Source organism: Pogoniulus pusillus, chromosome 32 (genome assembly GCF_015220805.1).
Source record: "Pogoniulus pusillus isolate bPogPus1 chromosome 32, bPogPus1.pri, whole genome shotgun sequence".
NCBI classification, from domain to species: domain Eukaryota; kingdom Metazoa; phylum Chordata; class Aves; order Piciformes; family Lybiidae; genus Pogoniulus; species Pogoniulus pusillus.
The window spans coordinates 2,809,019-2,835,112 of record NC_087295.1 but is presented as its reverse complement, the minus strand read 5'-3'; the positions used below and the strand labels follow the sequence as shown (position 1 = coordinate 2,835,112).

The following is a 26,094-nucleotide window of genomic DNA, read 5'->3' as shown; positions in this document are numbered from 1 at the left end:
TTCCTCTAATTAGCATCTATAAGGAGATTGGAAATTCCTCTAATCCTTTATGAGCATCTTTAGGGGGATTGGAAATTCTTCTAATTAGCATCTATTGGAAGATTGGAAATTCCTCTGATTCTTTAGAAGCATCTAATAGGAAAGATTGGTAATTCCTCTAATCCTTTATTAGCATCTAATAGGAAAGATTGGAAATTCCTCTAATCCTTTATTAGCATCCATAGGAAGAATGGAAATTCCTCTAATCCTTTACAAGCATTATAGGAAGACTGAAAATTCCTCTGATCCATTATGAGCATCTCTAGGGAAGATTGGAAATTCCTCTAATTGGTATCTACAGGGAGATTGGAAATTCCCCTAATCCCTTATTAGCATCTATAGGAAAGACTGGAAATTCCTCTGGTCCTTTATGAGCATCTATAGGAAAGACTGGAAATTCCTCTAGCATCTACAGGGAGATTGGAAATTCCTCTAATTAGCATCTATAGGAAAGACTGGAAATTCCTCTGATCCTTTATAAGCTCTTTTGAGAGCATCTATGGGAAAGCTAAAGGATTAAAAGGAATTTCCAGTAAGTATAAAGACCTGGAGAGGAACTGGGGGAATTTCAGTGTTTCTCCATTTCTAACCCACTGTTGCCATTTGACCAAATTTGAGCCTTTTCATCCCAAGTTTTTTTTTTCCTAAAGGAGGAGATGATTTTACAAAGAGATTTGCCCCTGACAGTGTTTAGAACTTCTGCAAATTTCCATTAGGCACAGCTTGAGGTACACATAATAAACCAAGGAAACAAAAAGAAAGCCAACCACAAGTGCTAGGGGAATGAATCAATAATAGTAGTAATAGTAATGATGGTGATAGTAATAGTAATGAGGGTAATAGTAATGATGGTGATAGTAATAGTAATGAGGGTAATAGTAATGAGGGCGATAGTAATAGTAATGAGGGTAATAGTAATGAGTGCGATAGTGATAGTAATAGTAACGATGGTAACAGTAATAATGATAATAGTAATAGCAATGGTGGAGATAGCAATGGTAGAGATAGCAATGGTGGAGATAGCAATGATAATAATAGGAATAATAATAATAGGAAGGATGGAGATAGGAAGGATGGAGATAGGAAGGATGGAGATAGGAAGGATGGAGATAGGAAGGATGGAGATAGGAAGGATGGAGATAGGAAGGATGGAGATAGGAAGGATGGAGATAGGAAGGATGGAGATAGGAAGGATGGAGATAGGAAGGATGGAGATAGGAAGGATGGAGATAGCAAGGATGGAGATAGCAAGGATGGAGATAGCAAGGATGGAGATAGGAAGGATGGAGATAGCAAGGATGGAGATAGCAAGGATGGAGATAGCAAGGATGGAGATAGCAAGGATGGAGATAGCAAGGATGGAGATAGCAAGGATGGAGATAGCAAGGATGGAGATAGCAAGGATGGAGATAGCAAGGATGGAGATAGCAAGGATGGAGATAGCAATGATAATAATAGGAAGGATGGAGATAGCAATGATAATAATAGGAAGGATGGAGATAGGAAGGATGGAGATAGGAAGGATGGAGATAGGAAGGATGGAGATAGGAAGGATGGAGATAGGAAGGATGGAGATAGGAAGGATGGAGATAGGAAGGATGGAGATAGGAAGGATGGAGATAGGAAGGATGGAGATAGGAAGGATGGAGATAGGAAGGATGGAGATAGGAAGGATGGAGATAGGAAGGATGGAGATAGGAAGGATGGAGATAGGAAGGATAATAATAGGAAGGATGGTGATAGCAATGATAATAGGAAGGATGGAGATAGGAAGGATGGAGATAGGAAGGATGGAGATAGGAAGGATGGAGATAGCAACGATAATAGGAATGATGATGATAGGAAGGATGGAGATAGCAATGATAATAATAGGAATGATGGTGATAGGAATGATAGTGATGACAGTAATAGTAACGATGGTAATAGTAATGATAATAATAGTAATGACAGAGATAGCAATGATGGTAATAGTAATGACAGAGATAGTAATGATGGTAACAGCAACGATAGTAAAAGTAATAAAGTAGTAGTAATTGCAATAAAAACTCAATGCCAAGGGTGAGAATAACAGGAAATTGTTTTCAATTTGAAACATTAAACATTGAAATTCTTTGAGTGTTCATTAAATTTTTTCAATTTTGGGGTTAAATTCTTTTTTGTCTTTAATTTTTTGGTGGTTTTTTTTTTGGTGTGTGTTTTGCTTTGTTGTCTTTGGAAAGATTTAAACGACCACTTACATGCCTTCAACTGTGTCAAATCTAAAAAACAAAAAATACAAGAGGCTTTAGCTTAGCATGCTGAAAATAAACCACAAAAGCAAAAAAAAAAGAGAAGAAAATAAAGAAAAATGTAATTAAAAAAAAAAAGAAGAAGCAATAATTAAAAAAAAAAAAAAACACAACAAAAAAAGGTAAAATCATCACAAAGAGATTCCCAAAGCTAAGGATCTGCTCCTGAAAAAAAATAAAAGGCTTGTTTTTTTTTTTTTTTTCGACAGGGAAGGAAAAAGATTTTTGGTTAAAGGCTTTTTGTTAAGAGCTCTTTTCGCATCACTGCTACCACCGCCGAGATAGGAATGCAGATAACTTTCAGGAGCAGTTTTCCTGCAACACAAACGTTTTGAAGGGATCTTTGTTTTCCAGCGACAGAAACGACCTCTCTCGCTCCAAACGGAGCTGTTGGAAACCGATGCCGGGCGGAGGCTTCGCTGTTGATTGGCAAATTGGCACCTAGGGAAGGGAACGGAGGATGAGAAGTCCTTTGAAGTCCTCATCCAGCTCCCCGCCAAGTCCTTTGCTGGCTGCGGGGTGGTTGGGCTGGATGAGCTTTAGTGGTCCCTGCCAACCTAAAGCATCAGCCTGCGGTTGTGTGAGCGCTGCGGTGCTGCGAAAGCGGCAGCGGAGGTCTGTGGCCAGCAGAGGTCCCAACGGCGGCAGGGCCGAGCGCTGCGGGCAGAGCTTGGGCCGGGCGCTGCGGGCAAGGGGAGCGCTGAGCAGGGCTTGGGCCGGGCGCTGCGGGCAGGGGGGAGCGCTACGGGCAAGGGGAGCGCTGCGGGCAGGGAGAGAGCTGCGGGCAGGGGGGAGCTGCGGGCAAGGGGAGAGCGCTGCGGGCAAGGGGGAGCGCTGCGGGCAAGGGGAGAGCTGCGGGCAAGGGGAGAGCTGCGGGCAAGGGGAGAGCTGCGGGCAAGGGGAGAGCTGCGGGCAAGGGGAGAGCTGCGGGCAGGGGGGAGCGCTGCGGGCAAGGGGAGAGCTGCGGGCAAGGGGAGAGCTGCGGGCAAGGGGAGAGCTGCGGGCAAGGGGAGAGCTGCGGGCAAGGGGAGCGCTGCGGGCAGGGGGGAGCGCTGCGGGCAAGGGGAGCGCTGCGGGCAAGGGGAGCGCTGCGGGCAAGGGGAGCGCTGCGGGCAAGGGGGAGAGCTGCGGGCAAGGGGAGAGCTGCGGGCAAGGGGAGAGCTGCGGGCAAGGGGAGAGCTGCGGGCAAGGGGAGCGCTGCGGGCAAGGGGAGCGCTGCGGGCAAGGGGAGAGCTGCGGGCAAGGGGAGAGCTGCGGGCAGGGGGGAGCGCTGCGGGCAAGGGGAGCGCTGCGGGCAAGGGGAGCGCTGCGGGCAAGGGGAGAGCTGCGGGCAAGGGAGAGCGCTGCGGGCAAGGGAGAGCGCTGCGGGCAAGGGGAGAGCTGCGGGCAGGGGGGGAGCGCTGCGGGCAGGGGGAGCGCTGCGGGCAGGGGGGAGCGCTGCGGGCAGGGGGGAGCGCTGCGGGCAGGGGGGAGCGCTGCGGGCAGGGGGGAGCGCTGCGCAGGGCTTGGGCCGCGCTGTCAATGTCACCTCCCCGCAGCGCCATGCGCAACGCCAGAGAGCCTTGCACTGTTGCTACAGGAGGGAGGAAAAACGGCTGGAGGGAGATCCTGAGAGTTAAGTCTCACCGAAGCGTAGGATGGACTTAAGGTGAGACCCACGGATAACACAGGACAAGGAGTTAGGCACGGCCTAAGCCAAGCGGTTAGGAGGACTTAGGCATTGTGTATTTTGTTATCCATGTCTTGTTGAACAGCTCGGGAGGTGCCTGAGCCTCATCTTTACAGAGCACAACAGCTCGGGGGGTGCCTGAGCCTCATCTTTACAGTGCACAACAGCTCGGGAGGTGCCTGAGCCTCATCTTTACAGTGCACAACAGCTCCGGAGATGCCTGAGCCTCATCTTTACAGTGCACAACAGCTCCGGAGATGCCTGAGCCTCATCTTTACAGTGCACAACAGCTCGGGAGATGCCTGAGCCTCATCTTTACAGTGCACAACAGCTCGGGGGGTGCCTGAGCCTCATCTTTACAGTGCACAACAGCTCGGGAGGTGCCTGAGCCTCATCTTTACAGTGCACAACAGCTCGGGAGATGCCTGAGCCTCATCTTTACAGTGCACAACAGCTCCGGAGATGCCTGAGCCTCATCTTTACAGTGCACAACAGCTCGGGGGGTGCCTGAGCCTCATCTTTACAGTGCACAACAGCTCGGGAGGTGCCTGAGCCTCATCTTTACAGTGCACAACAGCTCGGGAGATGCCTGAGCCTCATCTTTACAGTGCACAACAGCTCGGGAGGTGCCTGAGCCTCATCTTTACAGTGCACAACAGCTCGGGGGGGTGCCTGAGCCTCATCTTTACAGTGCACAACAGCTCGGGAGGTGCCTGAGCCTCATCTTTACAGTGCACAACAGCTCGGGAGATGCCTGAGCCTCATCTTTACAGTGCACAACAGCTCGGGAGGTGCCTGAGCCTCATCTTTACAGTGCACAACAGCTCGGGGGGTGCCTGAGCCTCATCTTTACAGGGCACAACATGACAACCAAGGTTTGACTTTGCAACTCACTGGAGACAGCAGCATCATACAGCAGCCTGCAATGATTTCTCAAGTGAAAACGTTTCCATCTCAGAGCAAATGCCCAATTTTCTCCCATCACAGAGCACACTGTGAAATTACAACTGCCACAGCTGGAAGAGACAAGTTTGCCATTGGTGTGAAGGTTAACCCTGACATTATGGTTTGGTTTAGGTTTTTTTTGTAGTGGTTGGGATGATGTTGAAAATCTCCAATTAAAAAGCAACCAGAGTTGCATAATGATAGGAGATACATATTTTAGATGGCTCTAAGGGTGAGTTACTTACAGAACAGTCCAATTCTCACCCAACCAAAGGAGAAATCAGAGAAGAAAACGATCAGTTGAACTTCAGCTGATCAATTGGAGCTGCTTCCATCATCAAAACCTGCAGCACATACTCCTGTTTGCTTTCACATTTGCATTTTTGGTCAAAAGAAATATGTTAACAGCTGCAAGAAAAACAAAGCTCTGCTAAAGCCATAAAAATACAACTGTTGGAAAGGCACAAAAGGTCAGCTCAGGCTTCCAACAGCTGCCAGGAGGAAGAGAGGAACTTTTGGAACAGAGCAAGCAGCACTCTGTGCATCTCCTCTTCCATCTCCCTCTCCCAGCTTCCAGAAGACCAGCAGCACTGGAGTGCTGAGAGCTGCAGGCTGTGTCTAGCAGTGTGCTTGTCACACCAGCAGACAGCATCACAGCAGGTTTCCACTCAACTAGAGACACATCCCATCTGCCTCCTGTGAAAGGGAACAGCTTGCCCAGGGAGGCAGTGGAAGCCTCATCCCTGGAGGTTTTTAAAGGCCAAGCTGGATATGGCTCTGGGCAACCTGATCTAGGTGCGAGGTGGGGGGACTGGAACTGGATGATCCTTGAGGTCCCTTCCAACCCTGACAATTCTGTGATCAGGTTTCTAGAGGACAAGTCAAACACTGCTGTATTTTGAAGCACAGACATGGCTTTCAAAAGGCAAGCAGAAAATTCCTAAGGGGATGCAGAGATAAACTCTTCCTATCTGCTCTTCCCTCTCTCAATTCATCACCAGGAAGACATGTGACTATCAGCAAAATTCCTTCTGTGTTGCTTAGCTGTGCTAGATTCAAAGCTGCAAGCAGCCTGAGGGGGGAGAAAAAAAGGCTTTAAAAATAAATATCAACTAAAGAAATGCTGCAACTTCAACATGTAGATAAGGTAGCAAGAAAAGAGTCCCAGCAGCTGCCTCAGAACCAGGGTGTGCATGCAGGAATCTGATTTCTTACTCAGTCACCCTGTGTTTGGAGGAGCAAACTCTAAGGAAAGGCTCAGAGTTATTTCTTACAAGTTTGCAGTTGGTTTTGCCATCTTTAGGTGGCCAAATCAAATCAAGCAAACAGAGGCAATTTGTTTCTTCTCTTGGGAAAGAGGAAAAACTGAGAGCACCTCTGAGCTGCGGTACTGCAGTGTGCCAAGTGACAGATTTCTTACGGAGAAAGCTGCTCCAAAAGGCAAATTGAACTAGAAAGAGTCAGGTGGGGACAACAGAGGGCTCTGAGATGGCAGGAAAGGCAAATGGAAGCATGCTCCAGAAACCAGAGGAACTCCAGACCTTCTCAGTGTGAATTCTAGCTAAAAAGGAAATCACAGCAACGCTACCAGCAACTGACTGAGGGGGGATGGGGGGGATGATGCAACTCTGCTCTCAAAAGATAAAAGGTGCTGCAATGATTTTCCTGCCATAGAAGCAGTCAGGGCAGCATTTCAAAGATGGAAGTAGTAGGTCTGGATTTGCCAAGTTTCTAAAGGTGTTTTAACCCATTCTTCTCTAAAACTGAGTATGGAGCATTCGCAAGCACCAATAATCCCCCAAACCAGTGGAGCAACCAAAACAGAAACACCAAGGCACAAAAACTTGGCAACGAGTAGCAGTGAAACAAGAACTCAAAACAAAAATGGGCAATGGAAAAGACTCTCTTCAGACCTGAATCTGACCCCTGTTATTTAACACTGGTGTAAACCTGAGCGAGACAGAGAAAGTGAGGGGTGTGGGGTGCTCAAATCACAACACAGTCAACAGGCAACTGACTGGATGACACATGCAGATAAAACCAGGCATTTAAAAACCCTCAACCCCCTAAATCCCACCAGACAGCCCTAAACCAACTGAAAAACCAAACAGTGCAATACAACCTGGAGAGGAACTTACTTTGTTAGCTGCCCTTTGTTTTTGTTGTTGTCGACACCGTTGTACGTAACAGCTGCCAGCTTCCTGCTCCTGTAGTTCTCATAATGGACATTGTTAGTGACGTCCTTCAGGTCCTGCATGTGAGTTCTGCCAAGAAGTGTCAGTTAGCAGCTTGGTACACAAATAGAAATACCAAAAACAATCACTGCATGCTCGTTTGGCAGCTTGAAATGGGAGTTCTAGCCCTCCAGTGATGTCTTGTTCCCTATCGTGTTCTCCTTCTGGCTGAGGCACTTAGTGCCATGGTCTGGTTGATTGGCCAGGGCTGGGTGCTAGGTTGGACTGGAGGAGCTTGGAGGTCTCTTCCAGCCTGCTTGATTCTATGATTTAAATTAGTGCTGTGTAAGGCTTTCTGAGGAGGAATTATCAACTTCCAGGCACAGTGACTCCACCACCTCCCTGGGCAGTCCATTCCAGGGGCGAATCACTCTCTCTGTGAAGAATTTCTGGCTTTATAGTCTCTTGGCTGCACAAGAAAACAAGGCTGGCTGTAAGCTAACTTACCTTATCAACATGTTCCTCAGGATTGTGAAGTCACAGTGTTCACCATTTTCAACTGAAAAAAACAAGAAGGGAAGGAAGGAAAATAAAAAGGTCAGTTTGGGTTGACAGGCCAAGCAAATGTGTGTCTTAGACAGCAAATGTGTGTCTTAGACAGAGCTAAGGCTGTTAGGTGTCTCCCAGCCCCTGTGCTCATCCCAACAAGCAATGACTTGCAGCCCTTCCTTCCTCAAGCAGTATGGAGGAGAGCATTAAGCATGTATCACCATGAAGTACCAACTAAACTTCCTGTGCTTCCCTAACCCACACAGGCACACTCCAACTCAGCACAGGAGAATCAAGCACCCAGATGAGAAACACACTTCTGCCAGTTTATGATCCTTTGGAGGATCAGACACCACCTGAAGACCACAGGCTAGGTGCAGCTACCATCTTTTAGAAGACCTCATGGGCAGTCTGATTTAATTGAGGATGTCCCTGCTGACTGCAGAGGGAGTTGGGCTGGATGAGCTTTGGAGGTCCCTTCCAAGCCAGACCATTCCATGGTTCTAAGACAGATTTAAAGCAGACTGTTTCTCCCTGCCCCACCAAAGGAAACTGCAGAATCTTCATTTTAAGGTGGATTTAGTTCTTTATTAATTAACCAAAGGAAGGTTGGATATTGGTGGTGTTCCAGCCCTTGAGGACAGGCTGAGGGAGCTGAGGTTCTTCAGCTTAGAGAAGACTCTGGGGGAACCTCAGAGCTGCCTTTCAGTGCCTGAAGGGAATCTACAGGGAGGCTGCAGAGGCACTTTTCCTAAGGGTGTCTAGCAATAGGACAAGGGGGAATGGTTTGAAGCTGAGGGAGAGCAGGGTTAGACTGGAGCTTAGGAAGAAGTTCTTCAGTGGGAGGGTGGTGAGAGTCTGGCACAGGCTGCTCAGGGAAGTTTTGGATCACATTCTGTGATTCTGTGATCCACAACCTCCCTGGAGGTGTTTAGGCAGAGCAGGGCTACACTGGATCTTAGGAAGATGTTCTTCAGTGGGAGGGTGGTGAGGCTCTGGCACAGGCTGCCCAGGCAGGTTGTGGATCACATACTGTGATTCTGTCATCCACAACCTCCCTGGAGGTGTTCAGGACCAGGTTGGATGAGGCCTTGAGAGCCCTGTTCTAGGGGAAGGTTGAAGTAAATGCTCTCTGAGGTCCCTTCCAACCTGAGCTATTCTGTGACTCTGAAAATAACAAAATGATACATTTCATACATTTCCAGAGCAGAGCACATTCCAATGAAGCATTTCCAACAAGTCAAGTCAAGACTAATGTGAAGTAAGCCTTAAATGGATAAAAACACCCCCTGAGAAAGCCTTACCTTCTGCAACACCCCATGGGTACTGCCTTCCTCTCACCCTCTTGCCATTGACTTCGATGATCGTGTTGCTCCCCACCACAGCCAGAGGCAAACGGTCCTGCAAGAGAAAAGAGGAGCTGAACACTCAGCAGTGGTGCTGCCAAAAGAGAGCTGCAAGAATGCCTCTGCAGAAACTTGCTGTCAGCTGCTTTGCTGCTGTAACTCTGCAGTGCAGCTGACCTCAAGTTGCAAGACCTCTGGCTAGTTTCATGACACACATATATATATACACACAGAGAGAGGTCTGGAATCCCTTGCACTGCTCTAGGTTGTAACTCTAGTTAAGAAATAGATATTGCTGCTACTTAGTAAGCTAAGTAACAGGCAAAACACTTCCTATTTACTTCCCTGCACAGTAATTCTTTACCTGTTCTCATCCTCACTGGTTACAGGGATTGGTACTTTGGATTCTGTACTCAGTCTGCAAAGGTTTGGCAAAGGATTACTTCAAGCTCTTGTTTTCAGCTGAACCAAAAGATCCCTCCAGTGTTAACAAGCAGCAAAGGAGCCAAGAGCTGCTTCACATAGTTGAAAGGGACAGGGTCCAAAGCTAAGCATTTTGGACTTTTCATCATGTTTTTATTCTGCTCTTCTCTTTGAGGCTTAGTCCCAAAATATCTCCCACTTGTGTTTATCTAGCACTGGAACAAAAATACCCTTACAGGCTGTTAAAGCTACTGAACAGACAGCAGAAGAAACCCACACAAGACTGACTCCAACATAACAGAACACTCACTGGGATGAGGCTGGAAGTTGAGCTGTTGGAGAGCAGCTCTGGGGAAAAGGACCAGGGAATCCTGGTGGACAACAGTGACCATGAGCCAGGAATGTGCTCTTCTGGCCAAGGCCAAGAGCATCCTGGAGTAGATGAGGAGGTCGAGAGAGGCTCTCCTCCCTCTCTACTCTCCCCTGACGAGGCTGCATCTGGAATACTGTGTCCACTTCTGGATGCTGCAGTTCAAGAAGGATCTCAGGGAACTGCTTGGTAGAGTCCAGCACAGAGCCACAAAGCTGCTGCAGGCAGTGGAACATCTCCCTGCTGAGGACAGGCTGAGGGAGCTGGGGCTTGGAGCAGAGGAGCCTGAGGGCTGCCCTCATTCATGTAGATAAAGATGTGCAGGGCAGTGTCAGGAGGACAGAGCCAGGCTCTGCTCAGGGATGTGCAAGGACAAGACAAGGGGCACTGGGGGCAAGCTGGAGCAGAGAAGGTTCCACATGAACATAAGGGAAAACTTTCCCTGTGGGAGTGCCAGAGCCCTGGAACAGGCTGCCCAGAGAGGTTGTGGAGTCTCCTCCTCTGGAGACATTCAAAACCTGCCTGGATGTGCTCCTGTGTGACCTGCTCTAGGTGATGCTGCTCTGGCAGGGGGGGTTGGACTGGATGACCTTTTGAGGTGCTTCCCAACTCCCAACATTCTGATTCTGCAAAACCAAATCCATGAGTAAACACAGCCAAAGCCTTTCAGCAGCCTGGCAGTCCTTTGGGTTTCCTGTAGCCATTTGTCTCCGTTAAGGTTTCAGGATATCAATTAGCTGGAGAGCAATTAACTGTACTGTACAGACTGTGCCAGTGCATCCCTCTGAAGGGCAACCCTTGCCTCCTGCAGGGTTCAGAACCAAACACAGTGTGGTAGGTGGATAAAAATGGTGTAGGGATGGAATAAAAAGAAAGTCTCATCTTTGAAGAGTGTATTAAATCACACAATCATGCAGGCTGGCAAAGCCCCTCAGGATCACCAAGTCCAGCCTAGAACCCTACTCTACAAGGTGCACCCTAAACCATGTCCCCAAGCATCACAACCAAACGACTTCTAAACACATCCAGGGTTGGTGACTCCAGCACCTCCCCGGGCAGTCCATTCCAATGCCTGACCAATGGTTCCTAATGTCCAGTCTAAACCTGCCCAGTGGCAGCTCGAGGCTGTTGCCTCTTGTTCTGTCACTGCTTACCTGTGAGAAGAGACCAGCACCAACCTCTCCACAACCTCCTTTCATGTAGTGGTAGACAGTGATAAAGTTTCCCCTCTGCCTCCTCTGTTTCACACTACCCAGCCCCAGCTCCTTCAGTTACTCCTCATCAGATTTATTCTCCAGGCTCTTCTCCAGCTTCCTTGCCCTTCTCTGCATTGCCTCCAGCACCTCCACATCCCTCCTGTACTGAGGTGCCCAAAGCTGAACACAACCCTCGAGGTGTGGCCTCACCAGAGCCTTGTGTTTTCATTCCAATTTCAGTCACTAAAGGACTTAAATTCTCCACCAGTGTCACTCATGGCCTGAGCTGAGGCACTCCTAGAACAGCTTTCCAGCTGATTCCCTTTCACCTCCTAAAGGTTTTGGTGAGCACTTCATTCACAACCACGTTTTCACTCCTCACCCTCCCCTACCCCCCCAGACCTCAGCAAGCAGTTCTTCCAAAAGAAGATGATTTACCTTTATCTTTTTCACAAGCTTATTTTCTTCTTCATCATCTGTTTCTGGGAATTCATAGATTTTGATTTTGTGTTCTTGGATTTCTTTCATTATCTAAAACAAAGCAACAAGCAAACATTAGTTGGGTCAGGAATTCATATATATATATATATATGTATATATATATATTCATATATATCTTGCTTCCTTCTCTTGGTTATGAAGATCTCTGCATATCAATGTAACTGACACCACAAAACCTGCATCTTTAACACCATTAGGGATTATTAGCATGGTTATTAGCACTGGAACAGAGAGGTGGTTGAGGCTCCCATCCCTAGAAGTTATAGAATCATAGAATCAGCCAGGTTGGAAGAGACCTCCAAGCTCATCCAGTCCAACCTAGCACCCAGCCCTGTCCCAGGAAGCAAAGAAACAATGGAAATAACACCAACAAACCCAAAATCACAACAAGAACCCAAGCACCAAAACCCCAAAGCCCAAGCACACCACCAAGCCTTCTGTTAGGCACCTTAAAATCTCTTAAGTTCCCTTCCTCCCTTCTTGATTTTTATCTCTGCAGTGAATCATTTCCCTTGCCAAGATCATGTTAGACTTGAAACCTCTTCCCCTGAGGACAGAACTAAGCTTGTTTCACCCAGAAATAATTAAATCTAGAGAGAGAAATCACTTAGCTTTGTTGTCTCCAGTTGTTGCTTGGGGCTTTGAACTTTGTGTGGAAGAAGTTAAATCACAGAACTTTATAGAGGTGGGAAGGGACCTCCACAGATGGAGTCCAACTCCCCTGCCAAGGCAGGATCCCCTAGGGTAATCCACACTGAAATGCATCCAGGAGGGGTTTGAAAGCCTCCAGAGAAGGAGACTCCACAACCTCTCTGGGCAGCCTGCTCCAGGGCTCTGTCACTCCCACTGTAAAGCAGTTTCTCCTCACGCTGAGGTGAAACCTTCTCTGTTCCAGTTTGTAGCTGCTGCTCCTTGTCTTATTGCTGCTGACCACCAAAAAGAGCTTGGCCCCAGCCACTTGACACCCACCCCTCATATATATGTACACATTGATCAGCCTTCTCTTCTAATCTCCCATTTCCACAGAACCATAGAATCAGGCAGGTTGGAAGAGAGCTCCAAGCTCAGCCAGCCCAACCTAGCACCCAGCCCTGGCCAAACAACCAGACCATGGCACTAAGTGCCCCAGCCAGGCTTGGCTTCAACACCTCCAGCCACAGACACTCCACCACCTCCCTGGGCTGCCCATTCCAGTGCCAATCACTCCCTCTGCCAACAACTTCCTAACAACATCCAGCCTAGACATTCCCCTGGCACAGCTTCAGACTGTCCCCCCTTGTTCTGTTGACACTTACCTGGCAGCAGAGCCCAACCCCACCTGGCTACAGCCTCCCTTCAGGTAGCTGTAGCCAGCAATGAGCTCTGCCCTGAGCCTCCTCTTCTGCAGGCTGCACCCCTCCAACTGGTTGCCTGAGAGAAGATCAACTTAGTACATCACCCCAGGTGGTAAATAAGGACTCTTTGAGCTCACCTGTTTTTTGAACTGCTGGCACTCCTCAGGTGTAAGTGTGTCTGCTTTGGCAATGAGGGGAATGATGTTCACCTTTTCGTGCAGGCGTTTCATAAACTCAATGTCCAAAGGCTTCAGCCTGAAAGAGAGCAGCAGAGCTTTGTAGGTTGCAAAGACAAGAGAGTACAAACTGGTGGAGAGATTTGGCCTGACAGCTGCTCTAAAGACACTGATTCATGGTAGGTGCTGGAGTGAAATTCTAAAGGCTACCTGCAGCTGCTAGAACTGTGCAACAGCAGATGAGTAAGCTTTCAGTAAACACTACTAATAGCCATGAGACTGCTGCTAGCTGAAATTGTGCTCATTTAAGAGCACTTCTGTGAGGGTAGTGAAGTTCCTGTTGTCAGGCTGGACAGAGTGCACACCTGTGAATCATCTGCTCACACATGCAGCTTTGCTTTCTCAAAGTCACAGAACTGCCAGGGTCAGAAGGGACCTCAGAGCTCAGGGGAGCTTTGAGGGATGGTGACTCCACCACCTCCCTGGGCAGCCCATTCCAATGCCAATCACTCTCTCTGCCAACAACTTCCTAACAACATCCAGCCTACACCTCCCCTGCCACAGCTTCAGACTCTGTACCCTTCTTCTGTTGCTGGGTGCCTGGCAGCAGAGCCCAACCCCACCTGGCTACAGCCTCCCTTCAGGTAGTTGCAGACAGCAATGAGCTCTGCCCTGAGCGTCCTCTGCTGCAGGCTGCACACCCCCAGCTCCCTCAGCCTCTCCTCACAGGGCTGTGCTCCAGGCCCCTCACAGCTTTGGCGCCCTCCTGTGGACACCTTCCAGCACCTCAACATCTCTCTGCAATGGAGGAGCCCAGAACTGGACACAGCACTCTAGGGGTAGCCTGAGCAGTGCTGAGCACAGGGGCACAAGAACCTCCCTTGTCCTGCTGCCCACACTGCTCCTGAGCCAGCCCAGGATGCCATTGGCTCTGCTGCCCACCTGGGCACACCTCCCAATATTTCTTTCCAAATTTGAGCCCTCTCTGTCTAGTCAGAACAATGAGAACTGTTCTGGTGTCAGCTACAGAAGCTGAGCTGCTGAGATTTTGTACTACCTGATGGAACATTCTCAGAATTCCTTCATTCCTACTTCTTTCAATGTTTACTAGTTTGACCCATACTCATCTTCTCCTCCTTCTGGTTTTGAAGGTGGCATTTCAGAACCTCCTGACAAATTTAAGCAGTTATAAGCCAATTATACTGTGCTAAGCAACCACCTCTGGATATGGTCAGGCCGTATCTAACACATGCTGGAAATGCAATTCTCCCTTTTTACCACTAGATAGAAACCTGATCAAGTTAAAACAACTAAGCAGGGGTGGAAGATTATCTAATAATTGAGGAAAAAAAAAACCCAAACTATCCAGAATGTCTAGATTGGAATTGTCTCCAGACAAAGGATGACACCTAAAGCATGCTGATAAATGCACAGAACTTCCCACCTCAAACTCAAAACCAAAGGAGAGAGAGCAAGAGTGGAGAGGAAAAACCCTGCTGCTTGCAGTATCAACCTAAGAGAAGTGTGTGAAGAGAAGGCAGATCACTGGGAGATGTTCACACACTGGTGGGCACCTAAATTTGTGGTGTTCATTGTTCATTTCAGTTGTTCTAACAGTGTTTACTTCTTATGCATCTAATGTGCAATCATGGGGGTGGTTTTTTTTGGTGTTCTAACCAGTCTGATGTTTGACAGATCACAGAAACACTCAGTTGTAAAAGAGCCTCAGGATCACCAAGTCCAACCAACAACCCTAATCTACAAGGATCATCCAAAACCATATCCCCAAATTACTTTTAAACACATCCAGTGTTGGTGACTCCACCACCTCCCTGGGCAGCCCATTCCATAATATTCTGGACTTCAGAGTGCTGACAACGATTTTAAACTGAAAGGATTTCCTCTTTCCATCACAGAATGGTTTAGGTTGGAAGGGACCTCAAAGCTCATCCAGTTCCAACCCCCCCCCACTATAGGCAGGGGACACAAATCAAAGCTCATCCTGAAATGAAGTGTGGTCCTCCATTATGGAAACCCTACTTTGGAACTAAGAAAACCAAAAGTGGCTGTTCAGCTGAGCTCACAGAAAGAGGGAAAAGAAAGGACCATCAAAGAGAGCAGTACAAACCCATGTCCTGAAGGAGCAATGAAGTACAAACAACACTGCACTCTGTTGTCTGGCATCTGCCGTCTGTTCACTCGAGACTCTGCATTCAGGTAGTCCTCAAATTTACTGTCAATGTAGTCAATAACTGGCTGCCAGCTGCAGAGGTGACAGGAAGGAAAAGGTGGAGGTTATTCACTCTTGTCTTTGCTGAAAAAACAGATGTAAAAGCACTTTATGGAATGGCTCAGGTTGGAAGGGAGCTCAGAGATCATCCACTCCAACCTCCTCGCCATGAGCAGGGACACCTCTCAGCCAGACTCTGCCGATCAAGGGAGGAGGCAGCCACAGCCTCCCTGGGCAGCCTATTCCAGACTCTCAGCACCCTCACACTGAGGAACTTCTTCCTAAGATCCACTCTAAACCTACTCTCCCCTCAGCTTCAAACCATTCCTCCTTGTCCTACTGCTAGACAGCCTGATGAAAAGTCTCTCTGCAGCCTCCCTGCAGGACCCCTTCACGTATTGGAAGGCAGCTTTGAGGTGCCCCCAGAAGCTTTCCTTCTCCAGGCTGAACACCCCCAGCTCCCTCAGGCTGCTCTCACAGCAGAGTTGCTCCAGCTCTTGCATCATCTTTGTGGCCTTCCTGTGGACTCATTCCAACAGTTTTATGCCCTTCTTTATGCTGGAGATACCAGAACTGGATGCAGTATTTGATGTGGAGCCTCAAAAGAGCAGAGTAAAGGGGCAGAATCCCCTCTCTTGCCCTGCTGGCCACAAGAGGCTTTGAGGCAGTTACAAAGCTCTGAGTTTCACAGCTCTGAAGATATAATCTGTGAGCTCACCAGAAAAAGAGAACAAAAACCTTTCCAACACAATTACCTTCATTGTAAGAGCATTAAATAGAACACTTAAGAGCAGCAGCCAAAGGAATAGGCTTTACTGGTCACATCTTGTGACAGCATCCAAGCTGGTTCTGCACCCTGCACTTGTGGATCAAGAGACAAATGCTGCATTCACTTTCAAGGGAAGAGCTGACAGCATTTCAGTCCAGTGAGACAAAAAAGGAAAGGTCCTTGAAGCTAGAGCAATCAGAAGCTTTCAGCCAAGCAGCAAGCTTAAAAGTGTCAATATTTTAACTGTGCCTTTAAAGAGAACAATAAACGTCCCAAGGTCTGCCTGACACAGACACACACCCCCCAGGCACGACTGAGGGATGGTTGTGAGAGAAGACATAACAGAAAGGTTGCCTTACCAATTGCTATTATCCACAGCATCTCCAAATCCTGGTGTGTCAACTATTGTGAGTAGTAACTGAACTCCTCCCTCCTTGATTAAAACCTTGGACTGCTCGACCTGCAATGTGGAGGAGGCAAGATCAATTCATTCATTCATTGCAGCAGCTTTGTCAGCAACCTCAAACAGTGGGAAAATCAACAGCAGACAACTTGTGCTAGTTTGAGCCTAGCTGGGATAGTTTAGTGAGAGGAATTAGATGCTAGGCTGTGAAAAGGAAACAAAGGTGATGTCTGCTGCACTCATAGGCTTGCTGAGATGGCTAAGAACAAGAACATGAATACAGATAACAGAGTTGCTCTCTCTGGCTCTGGCTGCATGCACTTCACTCTCTCTCTAACTTGCTGCCACACTAATCCCTCTGCTTCCTAACCCCCCTGGCCAACTCTCCAAACTCACCTTGAACATAAAGCAAAGTCTGGGATAAGGTAGAGGGGTGGAGAGGAGGTGGAAGGGTGGTTGGGAGCCCCTCCTGGGACTCTGCTTTCAGGGAGGGCTGCTGTGTTTCTGTATTACCTTTTAAACTTGTATATTGCTGTCTACAGCTGAAGAGATGGTAACTATCTGCTTGGATGTTGTGCTAAGCTGTAAATACAAAGCTTCATTCTTCAATTTCCAGATAGGCTGAGTCTAGTCTGGGTGATTTTCTTAAGAGGAGGGGGGGTAGGGAACACCCAAAGCACCACACAACTGCTAACTCTTCTGCTTCAGAAGGACACTGCAGCTCTGCTTTCCTTCTAAGATCCCAACAACCTCACAACCATCAGTGATTTTTAGAAGGTCATCATTTAAGTAACTTCGATGGTTAAGGAACACATGGAACTATGCAGGACTTCAGTGATGACCCAGAGGTAGGATGCAGATGGAAGACAATGTCCTTGGAGATGTTCAAGGAAAGATGGATGAAACTCTTAGTGCCATGGTCTAGTTGATTGGATAGGGCTGGACTGGATGATCTTGGATGGATAGGTTGGACTGGATGGATAGGTTGGACTGGATGATCTTGGATGGATTGGTTGGACTGGATGGATAGGTTGGACTGGATGATCTTGGATGGATAGGTTGGACTGGATGGATAGCGCTGGATTGGATGATCTTGGATGGATAGGTTGGACTGGATGGATAGGGCTGGACTGGATGATCTTGGATGGATAGGTTGGACTGGATGGATAGGGCTGGACTGGATGATCTTGGATGGATAGGTTGGACTGGATGGATAGGGCTGGACTGGATGATCTTGGATGGATAGGTTGGACTGGATGATCTTGGATGGATAGGTTGGACTGGATGGATAGGTTGGACTGGATGATCTTGGATGGATAGGTTGGACTGGATGGATAGGTTGGACTGGATGATCTTGGATGGATAGGTTGGACTGGATGGATAGGGCTGGACTGGATGGATAGGGCTGGACTGGATGATCTTGGATGGATAGGTTGGACTGGATGGATAGGGCTGGACTGGATGATCTTGGATGGATAGGTTGGACTGGATGGATAGGTTGGACTGGATGATCTTGGATGGATAGGTTGGACTGGATGGATAGGGCTGGACTGGATGATCTTGGATGGATAGGTTGGACTGGATGGATAGGTTGGACTGGATGATCTTGGAGGTCTCTTCCAACCTGGATGACTCTATGATTCTATATTTTATTGGTTTAATGCATTGTAGTATTTTAAGCCCAGGTGAAATAGGAGAACCTCTACCCAACAACACTAATGCCAGGATCAAATCACAGAGTGGCTCAGGTTGGAAGGGACCTCAGAGATCATCCACTCCAACCTCCCTACCATTAGGAGGGACACCTCTCAGCTAGATTCAGCTGATTAAGGCTTCATCCAACCTGGCCTTGAACACCCCTAGAGAGAAGGTAGCCTCAGCCTCCCTGGGCAGCCTATTCCAGACTCTCAGCACCCTCACACTGAGGAATTTCTTCCTAAGATCCACTCTAAACCTACTCTCCCCTCAGCTTCAAACCATTCCTCCTTGTCCTACTGCTAGACAGCCTGATGAAAAGTCTCTCTGCAGCCTCCCTGCAGGACCCCTTCACGTATTGGAAGGCAGCTTTGAGGTGCCCCCAGAAGCTTTCCTTCTCCAGGCTGAACACCTCCAGCTCCCTCAGACTGCTCTCACAGCAGAGTTGCTCCAGCTCTTGCATCATCTTTGTGGCCTTCCTGTGGACTCATTCCAACAGTTTTATGCCCTTCTTTATGCTGGAGATATTAACTCTGCTCAAACCATTCCCCCTTGTCTTACTGCTAGACACCCTTAGGAAAAGTGCCTCTGCTTCCATCCTGTGGATTACTTCAGATATTGGAAAGCAGCTCTGAGGTCCCCCTGGAGTATTCTGTTCTTCAGGCTGAACACTCCCAGCTCCCTCAGCCTATCCTCATAGCAGAGCTGCTCCAGCCCTCCAGCTCCCATCTTTGTGGAAGCAACCATTTGGCTCCACTATCAGACAGAGTCCAGCCTAAACCTCAGGCACCACACTTTATGAATTGTGCACTTTGGCCATGTCAAGGAAAACAACACTTCTCAAAGCTAATCTTCCCCTCAACCATCTTAGACTCCACAGTTTTAGTCCTTTTATTGTTTTTTTTTAAGAAAAGCATTTATTCTTTATCAGAGAGACCTGGACAGGCTGGATGGGTGGGCAGAGGCCAATGGGATGAGACTGAACAAGGCCAAGTGCAGGTTTCTGCACTTTGGTCACAACAACCCCAAGCAGCACTACAGGCTGGGGCCAGAGTGGCTGAGAGCAGCCAGGCAGAGAGGGAGCTGGGGGTGCTGGGAGAGAGGAGCTGAAGATGAGGCAGCAGTGCCCAGGTGGGCAGCAGAGCCAATGGCATCCTGGCCTGGCTCAGGAGCAGTGTGGGCAGCAGGACAAGGGAGGTTCTTCTGCCCACCCCTGTGCTCAGCACTGCTCAGGCCACACCTTGAGTGCTGTGTCCAGTTCTGGGCTCCTCCATTGCAGAGAGATGTTGAGGTGCTGGAAGGTGTCCACAGGAGGGCGCCAAAGCTGGGGAGGGGCCTGGAGCAGAGCCCTGTGAGGAGAGGCTGAGGGAGCTGGGGGGGGTGCAGCCTGCAGCAGAGGAGGCTCAGGGCAGAGCTCATTGCTGCCTGCAGCTGCCTGCAGGGAGGCTGTAGCCAGGTGGGGTTGGGCTCTGCTGCCAGGCAAGCAGCAACAGAACAAGGGGACAGTCCCAAGTTGTGCCAGGGCAGGTCTAGGCTGGGTGTTAGGAGGAAGTTGTTGGCAGAGAGAGTGATTGGCATTGGAATGGGCTGCCCAGGGAGGTGGTGCAGTCACAGTCCCTGGAGGTGTCCAAGAAAAACCTGGCTGGGGCACTTAGTGCCATGGTCTGGTTGATTGGGCAGGGCTGGGTGCTAGGTTGGGCTGGCTGAGCTTGGAGGTCTCTTCCAACCTGCCTGATTCTATGATCCTATGGAAGTGTAATGCTTGGGAAAGGAATCACAGAACATGATGGGTTCCTGCTACAAACAGATTGCTCTTGGAAAGTAAACCAACCTGGCTGCAATCTGCTGAGCTAGACCTCATGTGACTGTAAGGGATTGGCTCCTGTCAGCTCAGGTCACTGCTGCAGACCTGGCTCAGAAGGCAGCTGCAGCAGCAGAAGGCATGATGCAAGACCTGGGCGTGGGAACACATGCCTGGAGTGGTGGCCACCCAGCTGCAGCTCACTCGGCCAGCTCGCAGCAAGCATGCCAAAGAGCTTAAGCATATCATGACACAGAAAACACAGTGTAAACAGCTAAGAGTTGATGACCTCCATCTTTCTACTAACTTCCCAGTCAGTGCTGGTAATGCAACCTCAGGTCTGTCTGCTGGAGGAAGTGCTGTGCGCTGCTGCTCTATCAGCCTGCTCCACAACAGTAAGCAACGACGAACTCAGTGGTGTGATGACTCTCTCTAGCTGCTCACACAGCATCACAGAGTGTCAGGGGCTGGAAGGCACCTCCAAAGTTCAACCCATCCCTGCAGAGCAAGATCACCTATACCAGATCACACAGGAACACATCCAAGTAGGTTCTGAATATCTGCAGAGAGAGAGACTCACTCAACCAGATTTCCCCCTGCTACTAAGCCCATTTCTATGAAATGATCAGTTTTCTGGCTATGGATGCAAGAAATCAGCCATGTAAGTAACTCATTCATGGGCTGGCAGGCAACAGTGCCACCCTGCTGCTCATTGCTCAAGGCTCCTGAACCCTAGCTGAGGGGAGGAAGGAAAGTTATCTTTAGCTTGGTGAACACTGCAGGAGCATTCAGTGAGCCCAAACTTGGATGATGAATCCTATCCAAGTGGTCTCCTGAGCAGCTCAAGATTTGAGGTGGCATCAGTGCTGCCTCAACACTTGCATGTCCCTGCTCACAGAGGTCAGACAGACTCACAGCCACCCCTAACACTTCTGCAAAGACTTTGCAATGCCTGCTTAGGTGATGCAGAAAGTCAAACTCAATTCCTCTTGCCCAAGCACTCTAATTCAGAAGAGAACACACAGAAAGCAGCAGCTAAGCACAGGAAAAGGCTCTGCATTTAACCCCTGAGTAAACATCAGGAGGGATCCTATCCAAGCCAGGTCAACTCCTTTCACTGCCAGGTCTCAAAAGACAAACTCAGGCAGACTATGGCCATCTACAGCATGCAGACAGCATCACCTGGTTCCTCACCCACCAAAGCAAAGATACATCAGAGAGGCAGCTTCACAACACAAAGGGCCCCAACACTGAGCTACCTGAGTGCTAGTCAGAAGAATCCAGGTTGGGGTGGGCTTCAAGGCCACTCAAGTCAAGCTCCTACTTTGAGCAGGCCTTACTGCAAGCACAGCAATATGGAAACAAATCCCAAACCACAACCCACAGCCTCTAGCTACAGACAGCACCAAGCTGCAGTTAGCCTGTACAGCTCCTATCCTTCCAAAGGCATCCAGTCCAAAGCTGCAAGGAGGCAGAAACACATGCAGAGGGGTGCAGCCTAAAGCTGTAAGGAGGTAGAAACATGTGCAAAGGGTGTCCAAAGCTGTAAGGAGGTAGAAACATGTGCAAAGGTGTCCAAAGCTGTAAGGAGGCAGAAACATGTGCAAAGGGGTGCAGTCCAAAGCTGTAAGGAGGTAGAAACATGTGCAAAGGTGCCCAAAGCTGTAAGGAGGTAGAAACATGTGCAAAGGAGTGCAGCCCAAAGCTATAAGGAGGCAGAAACATGTGCAAAGGTGTCCAAAGCTGTAAGGAGGTAGAAACATGTGCAAAGGAGTGCAGCCCAAAGCTATAAGGAGGCAGAAACATGTGCAAAGGTGCCCAAAGCTGTAAGGAGGCAGAAACATGTGCAAAGGTGCCCAAAGCTGTAAGGAGGCAGAAACATGTGCAAAGGTGTCCAAAGCTGTAAGGAGGTAGAAACATGTGCAAAGGGTGTCCAAAGCTGTAAGGAGGTAGAAACACATGCAGAGGGGTGCAGCCTAAAGCTGTAAGGAGGTAGGAACATGTGCAAAGGGTGTCCAAAGCTGTAAGGAGGTAGAAACACATGCAGAGGGGTGCAGCCTAAAGCTGTAAGGAGGTAGAAACATGTGCAAAGGGTGTCCAAAGCTGTAATGAGGCAGGAGCATGTGCAAAGGGTGTCCAAAGCTGTAAGGAGGTAGAAACATGTGCAAAGGGGTGCAGCCCAAAGCTGTAAGGAGGCAGGAACTTGTGCAGTGCCTTAAATCCTTGCTGTCACTGTGCTGAATGTTTTTTCCCCTGTCAAGTACTCTATGGAGAGATTTTATTGCACACAATTAACTGATGCCAGAACTCAAGACAGTAATCCCCAGCCAGAGTCAACTCAGCCAAGAGTTTACTCCTCTTTAGTAAACAGGAGATTAGCTTCTGATTCCTTGCATTCTTTTTGCTATCTTTCATGCTGGAACCACAGAGCTCTCCTACAGCCAAGCTCTCCAAGCTGTAAGACTTGCAAAACACTAGACATGGCAATGTTGAGAGCTCTTCTCTTGCCAGGCACCACAGGGTAGCAGCTTTACTCTCCAACACCAAAATTCCCAACAGGAACCATTAAATCATTCAGAATTCACAGCAGAAGACTTTGGCAAAAGAAGCAATTGATAAAGCATCATCTTGAACATGTGTTTGTGGCAAAGGAAAAAAGGAAGGTCAGGAGTGCCTCAGAAACAGAATCACAGAATCAGGGTTGGAAGGGACCACAAGGATCAGACAGTTCCAACCCCCACTGCCATGCCCAGGGACACCCTACCCTAGAGCAGGCTGCCCACAGCCTCAGCCAGCCTGGCCTGAAACACCTCCAGCCATGGGGCCTCAACCACCTCCCTGAGCAACCCATTCCAGCCTCTCACCACTCTCATGCTGAAAAGCTTCCTCCCCACATCCAATCTGAACCTACCCACCTGCAGCTTTGCTCCTTTCCCCCCAGTCCTGTCACCTCCTGAGAGCCTAAAACATCCCTCCACATTTTTTGTTTCTGTGGGAGAGATAAAAGAAAAGGAGGTGAAAATGCCAGGCCAAATTGTCCTGCATGCCTGTAAAAACCAAAGTGTGGCTCTCTGACAACTGACCTGCACTAACAACCTCTGCAGACAGTGCTAACATCTTACTGGGTGCTGAGGATTTCAGTTTATCCTTAAATTCATGCAGGGTTCTTGTTATCAGAGTAAAAACCTGCAGGACAAGAAATAGTAATTTATAGAATCAAACAGGTTGGAAGAGAGCTCCAAGCTCAGGAGCCCAACCTAGCACCCAGCCCTGGCCAAGCAACCAGACCATGGCACTAAGTGCCCCATCCAGGTTTTTCTTGGACACCTCCAGGGACTGTGACTCCACCACCTCCCTGGGCAGCCCATTCCAATGCCAATCACTCTCTCTGCTAACAACTTCCTAACAACATCCAGCCTAGACCTGCCCTGGCACAACTTGAGACTGTGTCCCCTTGTTCTGTTGCTGGTTGCCTGGCAGCAGAGCCCAACCCCACCTGGCTACAGCCTCGGACAACCAGACCATATCCATCCTATCTTGGAAGCAGTAGAGTCTGCTGCTAAGAGACAGCAGATGAAGAACCTGCCACAGAGCATGGAGGAAGCTCTCTTTTTCCAACCTAAATGGCTGTGTCCATACATGGTCAAAAGCAGAGAAAGCAGCACCATCTGGAAAGGATCCAGAAAACCACTGTAAGCCAGTGTCAGTCATAGTTTAGCATCCAACTGCATCCCATCATCTCATTTACAAGGATCCCCAAGGGATTCATAGAAAACATTAGTTCAAGTCTTGGAATTTGAAGCTTTCTCTGAAAAGCCTCTTCCAAGCAGCCCTTTTCCCATGCACTCCAGGCAAGTGGGTCACACAGCTGGCACTTCCTAGGCAGCATTCAAGGCTGGATGCTCCTCACAGCTTGACCACTTTGAATGCCTTTATCAAACCTTCACCATATTGTGTTGAAAGTAGCCAATAAACAATCAGAGCAAACATATTCCACACCCCAGGCATTTCTCAGCAAGTTTCACACAGTCACAGAGTGTCAGGGGCTGGAAGGGACCTCCAAAGCTCAGCCAGTCCAATGCCCCTGCCAGGGCAGCAGCACCCAGACCAGATCACACAGGAACACAGCCAGGTCTGGAAGAGCTCCAGAGAGGGAGACTCCACAACTCCCCTGGGCAGCCTGTTCCAGGCTCTGTCACCCTCACAGGGAAAAATTCCTCCTCATGCTTACATAAAACTTCCTCTGCCTCAGCTTCCACCATTGCCCCTTGTGCTGGCACTGGGCATCACCCAGCAGAGCCTGGCTGCAGCCTCCTGGCACTCACCTGCACATCTTTATAACCATTGCTGAGGTCACCTCTCAGTCTCCTCCTCTCCCAGCTCCCAGCCCCAGCCCCCTCAGGCTCTGCTCCTAACAGAGCTGTTCCATTCCCTTCAGCAGCTTTGTGGCTCTGTGCTGGACTCTCCCAAGCACTTCTATATCCCTGTTGAACTGAGGGGCCAAAACTGGACACAGTGCTCCAGATGTGGCCTCAGCAGGGCAGAGTAGAGGGACAGGAGAACCTCTCTCAACCTATAACCACAGCCCTTCTAATGCACCCCAGAATGGCATTGGCCCTGCTGGCCACCAGAGCACATTGCTGGCTCATAGTCAACCTCCCATCAGCTAGGACCCCCAGATCCTTTTCCCCTTCTCTGACTTCCAACAGGTCAGTCCCCAGCCTATACTGGGAGTTCATTTTCAGTCTCCAACCTATACTGGGAATTCATCTGACCTCAAGTCACTTACTAACTGTTTTCCTATGGTTTCCAGGAAGTAAACACAACACATCTGGGAAGTGCAACTGTTCTCAAGACCAAACCACTATTCTACAAGACTCCCTGGTATAATTCCTGATCAGTAAATAAGTCCAAATACAAGAGCAGGGGCAACTATTTCCACCAAGGTATTAGGATGCTCTGGTGGTGTGGCTTATCTCCACCCTACAAAAGCCTAAGCTGAGGCTTACAAATCCCCTGGGATGCAAACCACCAGCAGCTCTTTGACCTCCACATCATGCCCACAGCTGCTAGCACACACAATTTTCCTAGTGAGGGAAACAATTTTACCCTCATTTAAACAAAGACACTGAAACAAGAGAGTTTGTTTCTTTGCTTCACACAGCCACACTTGCTGATTTTTCATTCATCACAACATGAAACTGCAAAGCAAGAAAGCTACTGAACAAGGACACATAAAAAAGGCTAATTAGATGAAGTAATAGGTCCTAATTCAAATAATTGCCATAATATTATTTGCTAAGTCATGACAGACCTCAGCTTGCTCCTGGAAGGAGTTTTAGCTAGCTCCAGGTCATGCTCAAGCTTTAAGCCACATAGCACAAGTAGGGAAAACAGCAATGGCTTTGCAGCCAGGGTCCAACCTTCATTCTCCTCCCCTCTTACACCCCCTCCCCCTTTTTGTTTTTAATTTACATGCCTTAGAAAACCTCCACACTGCAATGTTTTTTTTTAATGAAGCTTTTAGAATCGTAGATTGGTTTAGGTTGGAAGGGACCTCAAAGCTCAGCCAGTTCCAACCCCCTGCCATAGGCTGAGACACCTCATGCTAGAGCAGGCTGCCCAAGGCCTCATCCAGCCTGGTGCTGAACACCTCCAGGGAGGTCATGGATGACAGAGGCACAGAATGTGATCAAAGATGTGCCAGTGTCTCACCACCCTCACTGCAAACAACTTCTTCCTAACAGCCACTTTGAATCTCCTCTCTGCCAGTTCAAACCCATTCCTCCTCATCCTGTCATTACCAGACCTTGTCAATAGTCCCTCCCCAGCCCTCCTGGAGCCCCCTTCAGATCCTGCAAGGCCACTCCAAGGTCTCCTGGAAGCCTTCTCTTCTCCAGGCTGCAGAGCCCCAACTCTCTCAGCCTGTCCTCACAGCAGAGCTGCTGCAGCCCTCTCAGCATCTTGGTGGCCTCCTCTGGACTGGCTCCAACACTTCCATGTCCTGCTTGTGCTGGGAGCTCCAGAACTGCCCCCAGGACTGCAGGTGGGGTCTGAGGAGAGCAGAGCCAAGGGGCAGAATCCCCTCCCTTGCCCTGTGCCCACACTGCTCTTGCTGCAGACCAGCACAGGGTTGTGTCTGGGCTGCACTCACACTGCAGGCTCCTGTTGAGCTTTGCATCAGCC

The 26,094-nt window shown here is 48.9% G+C and overlaps 1 protein-coding gene across 2 annotated transcripts in view; it reads right to left on the bottom strand.

Moving 5' to 3' along the window:
• SEPTIN7 (septin 7) overlaps positions 1-26,094 on the bottom strand; it is a 57,399-nt gene that overhangs the window by 11,311 nt on the left and 19,994 nt on the right. Inside the window, exons 3-10 of one of the 2 annotated variants that reach the window (XM_064169905.1) lie at positions 16,369-16,469; positions 15,139-15,273; positions 12,972-13,089; positions 11,438-11,530; positions 8,969-9,065; positions 7,623-7,674; positions 7,080-7,205; positions 2,277-2,297 (exon numbers count right to left, since the gene is read on the bottom strand). In XM_064169905.1, the coding sequence (XP_064025975.1) occupies positions 2,277-2,297; positions 7,080-7,205; positions 7,623-7,674; positions 8,969-9,065; positions 11,438-11,530; positions 12,972-13,089; positions 15,139-15,273; positions 16,369-16,469 (743 nt within the window). The remainder of the gene's footprint in view (positions 1-2,276; positions 2,298-7,079; positions 7,206-7,622; positions 7,675-8,968; positions 9,066-11,437; positions 11,531-12,971; positions 13,090-15,138; positions 15,274-16,368; positions 16,470-26,094) is intronic. The other variant, XM_064169906.1, reaches the window with a different exon arrangement.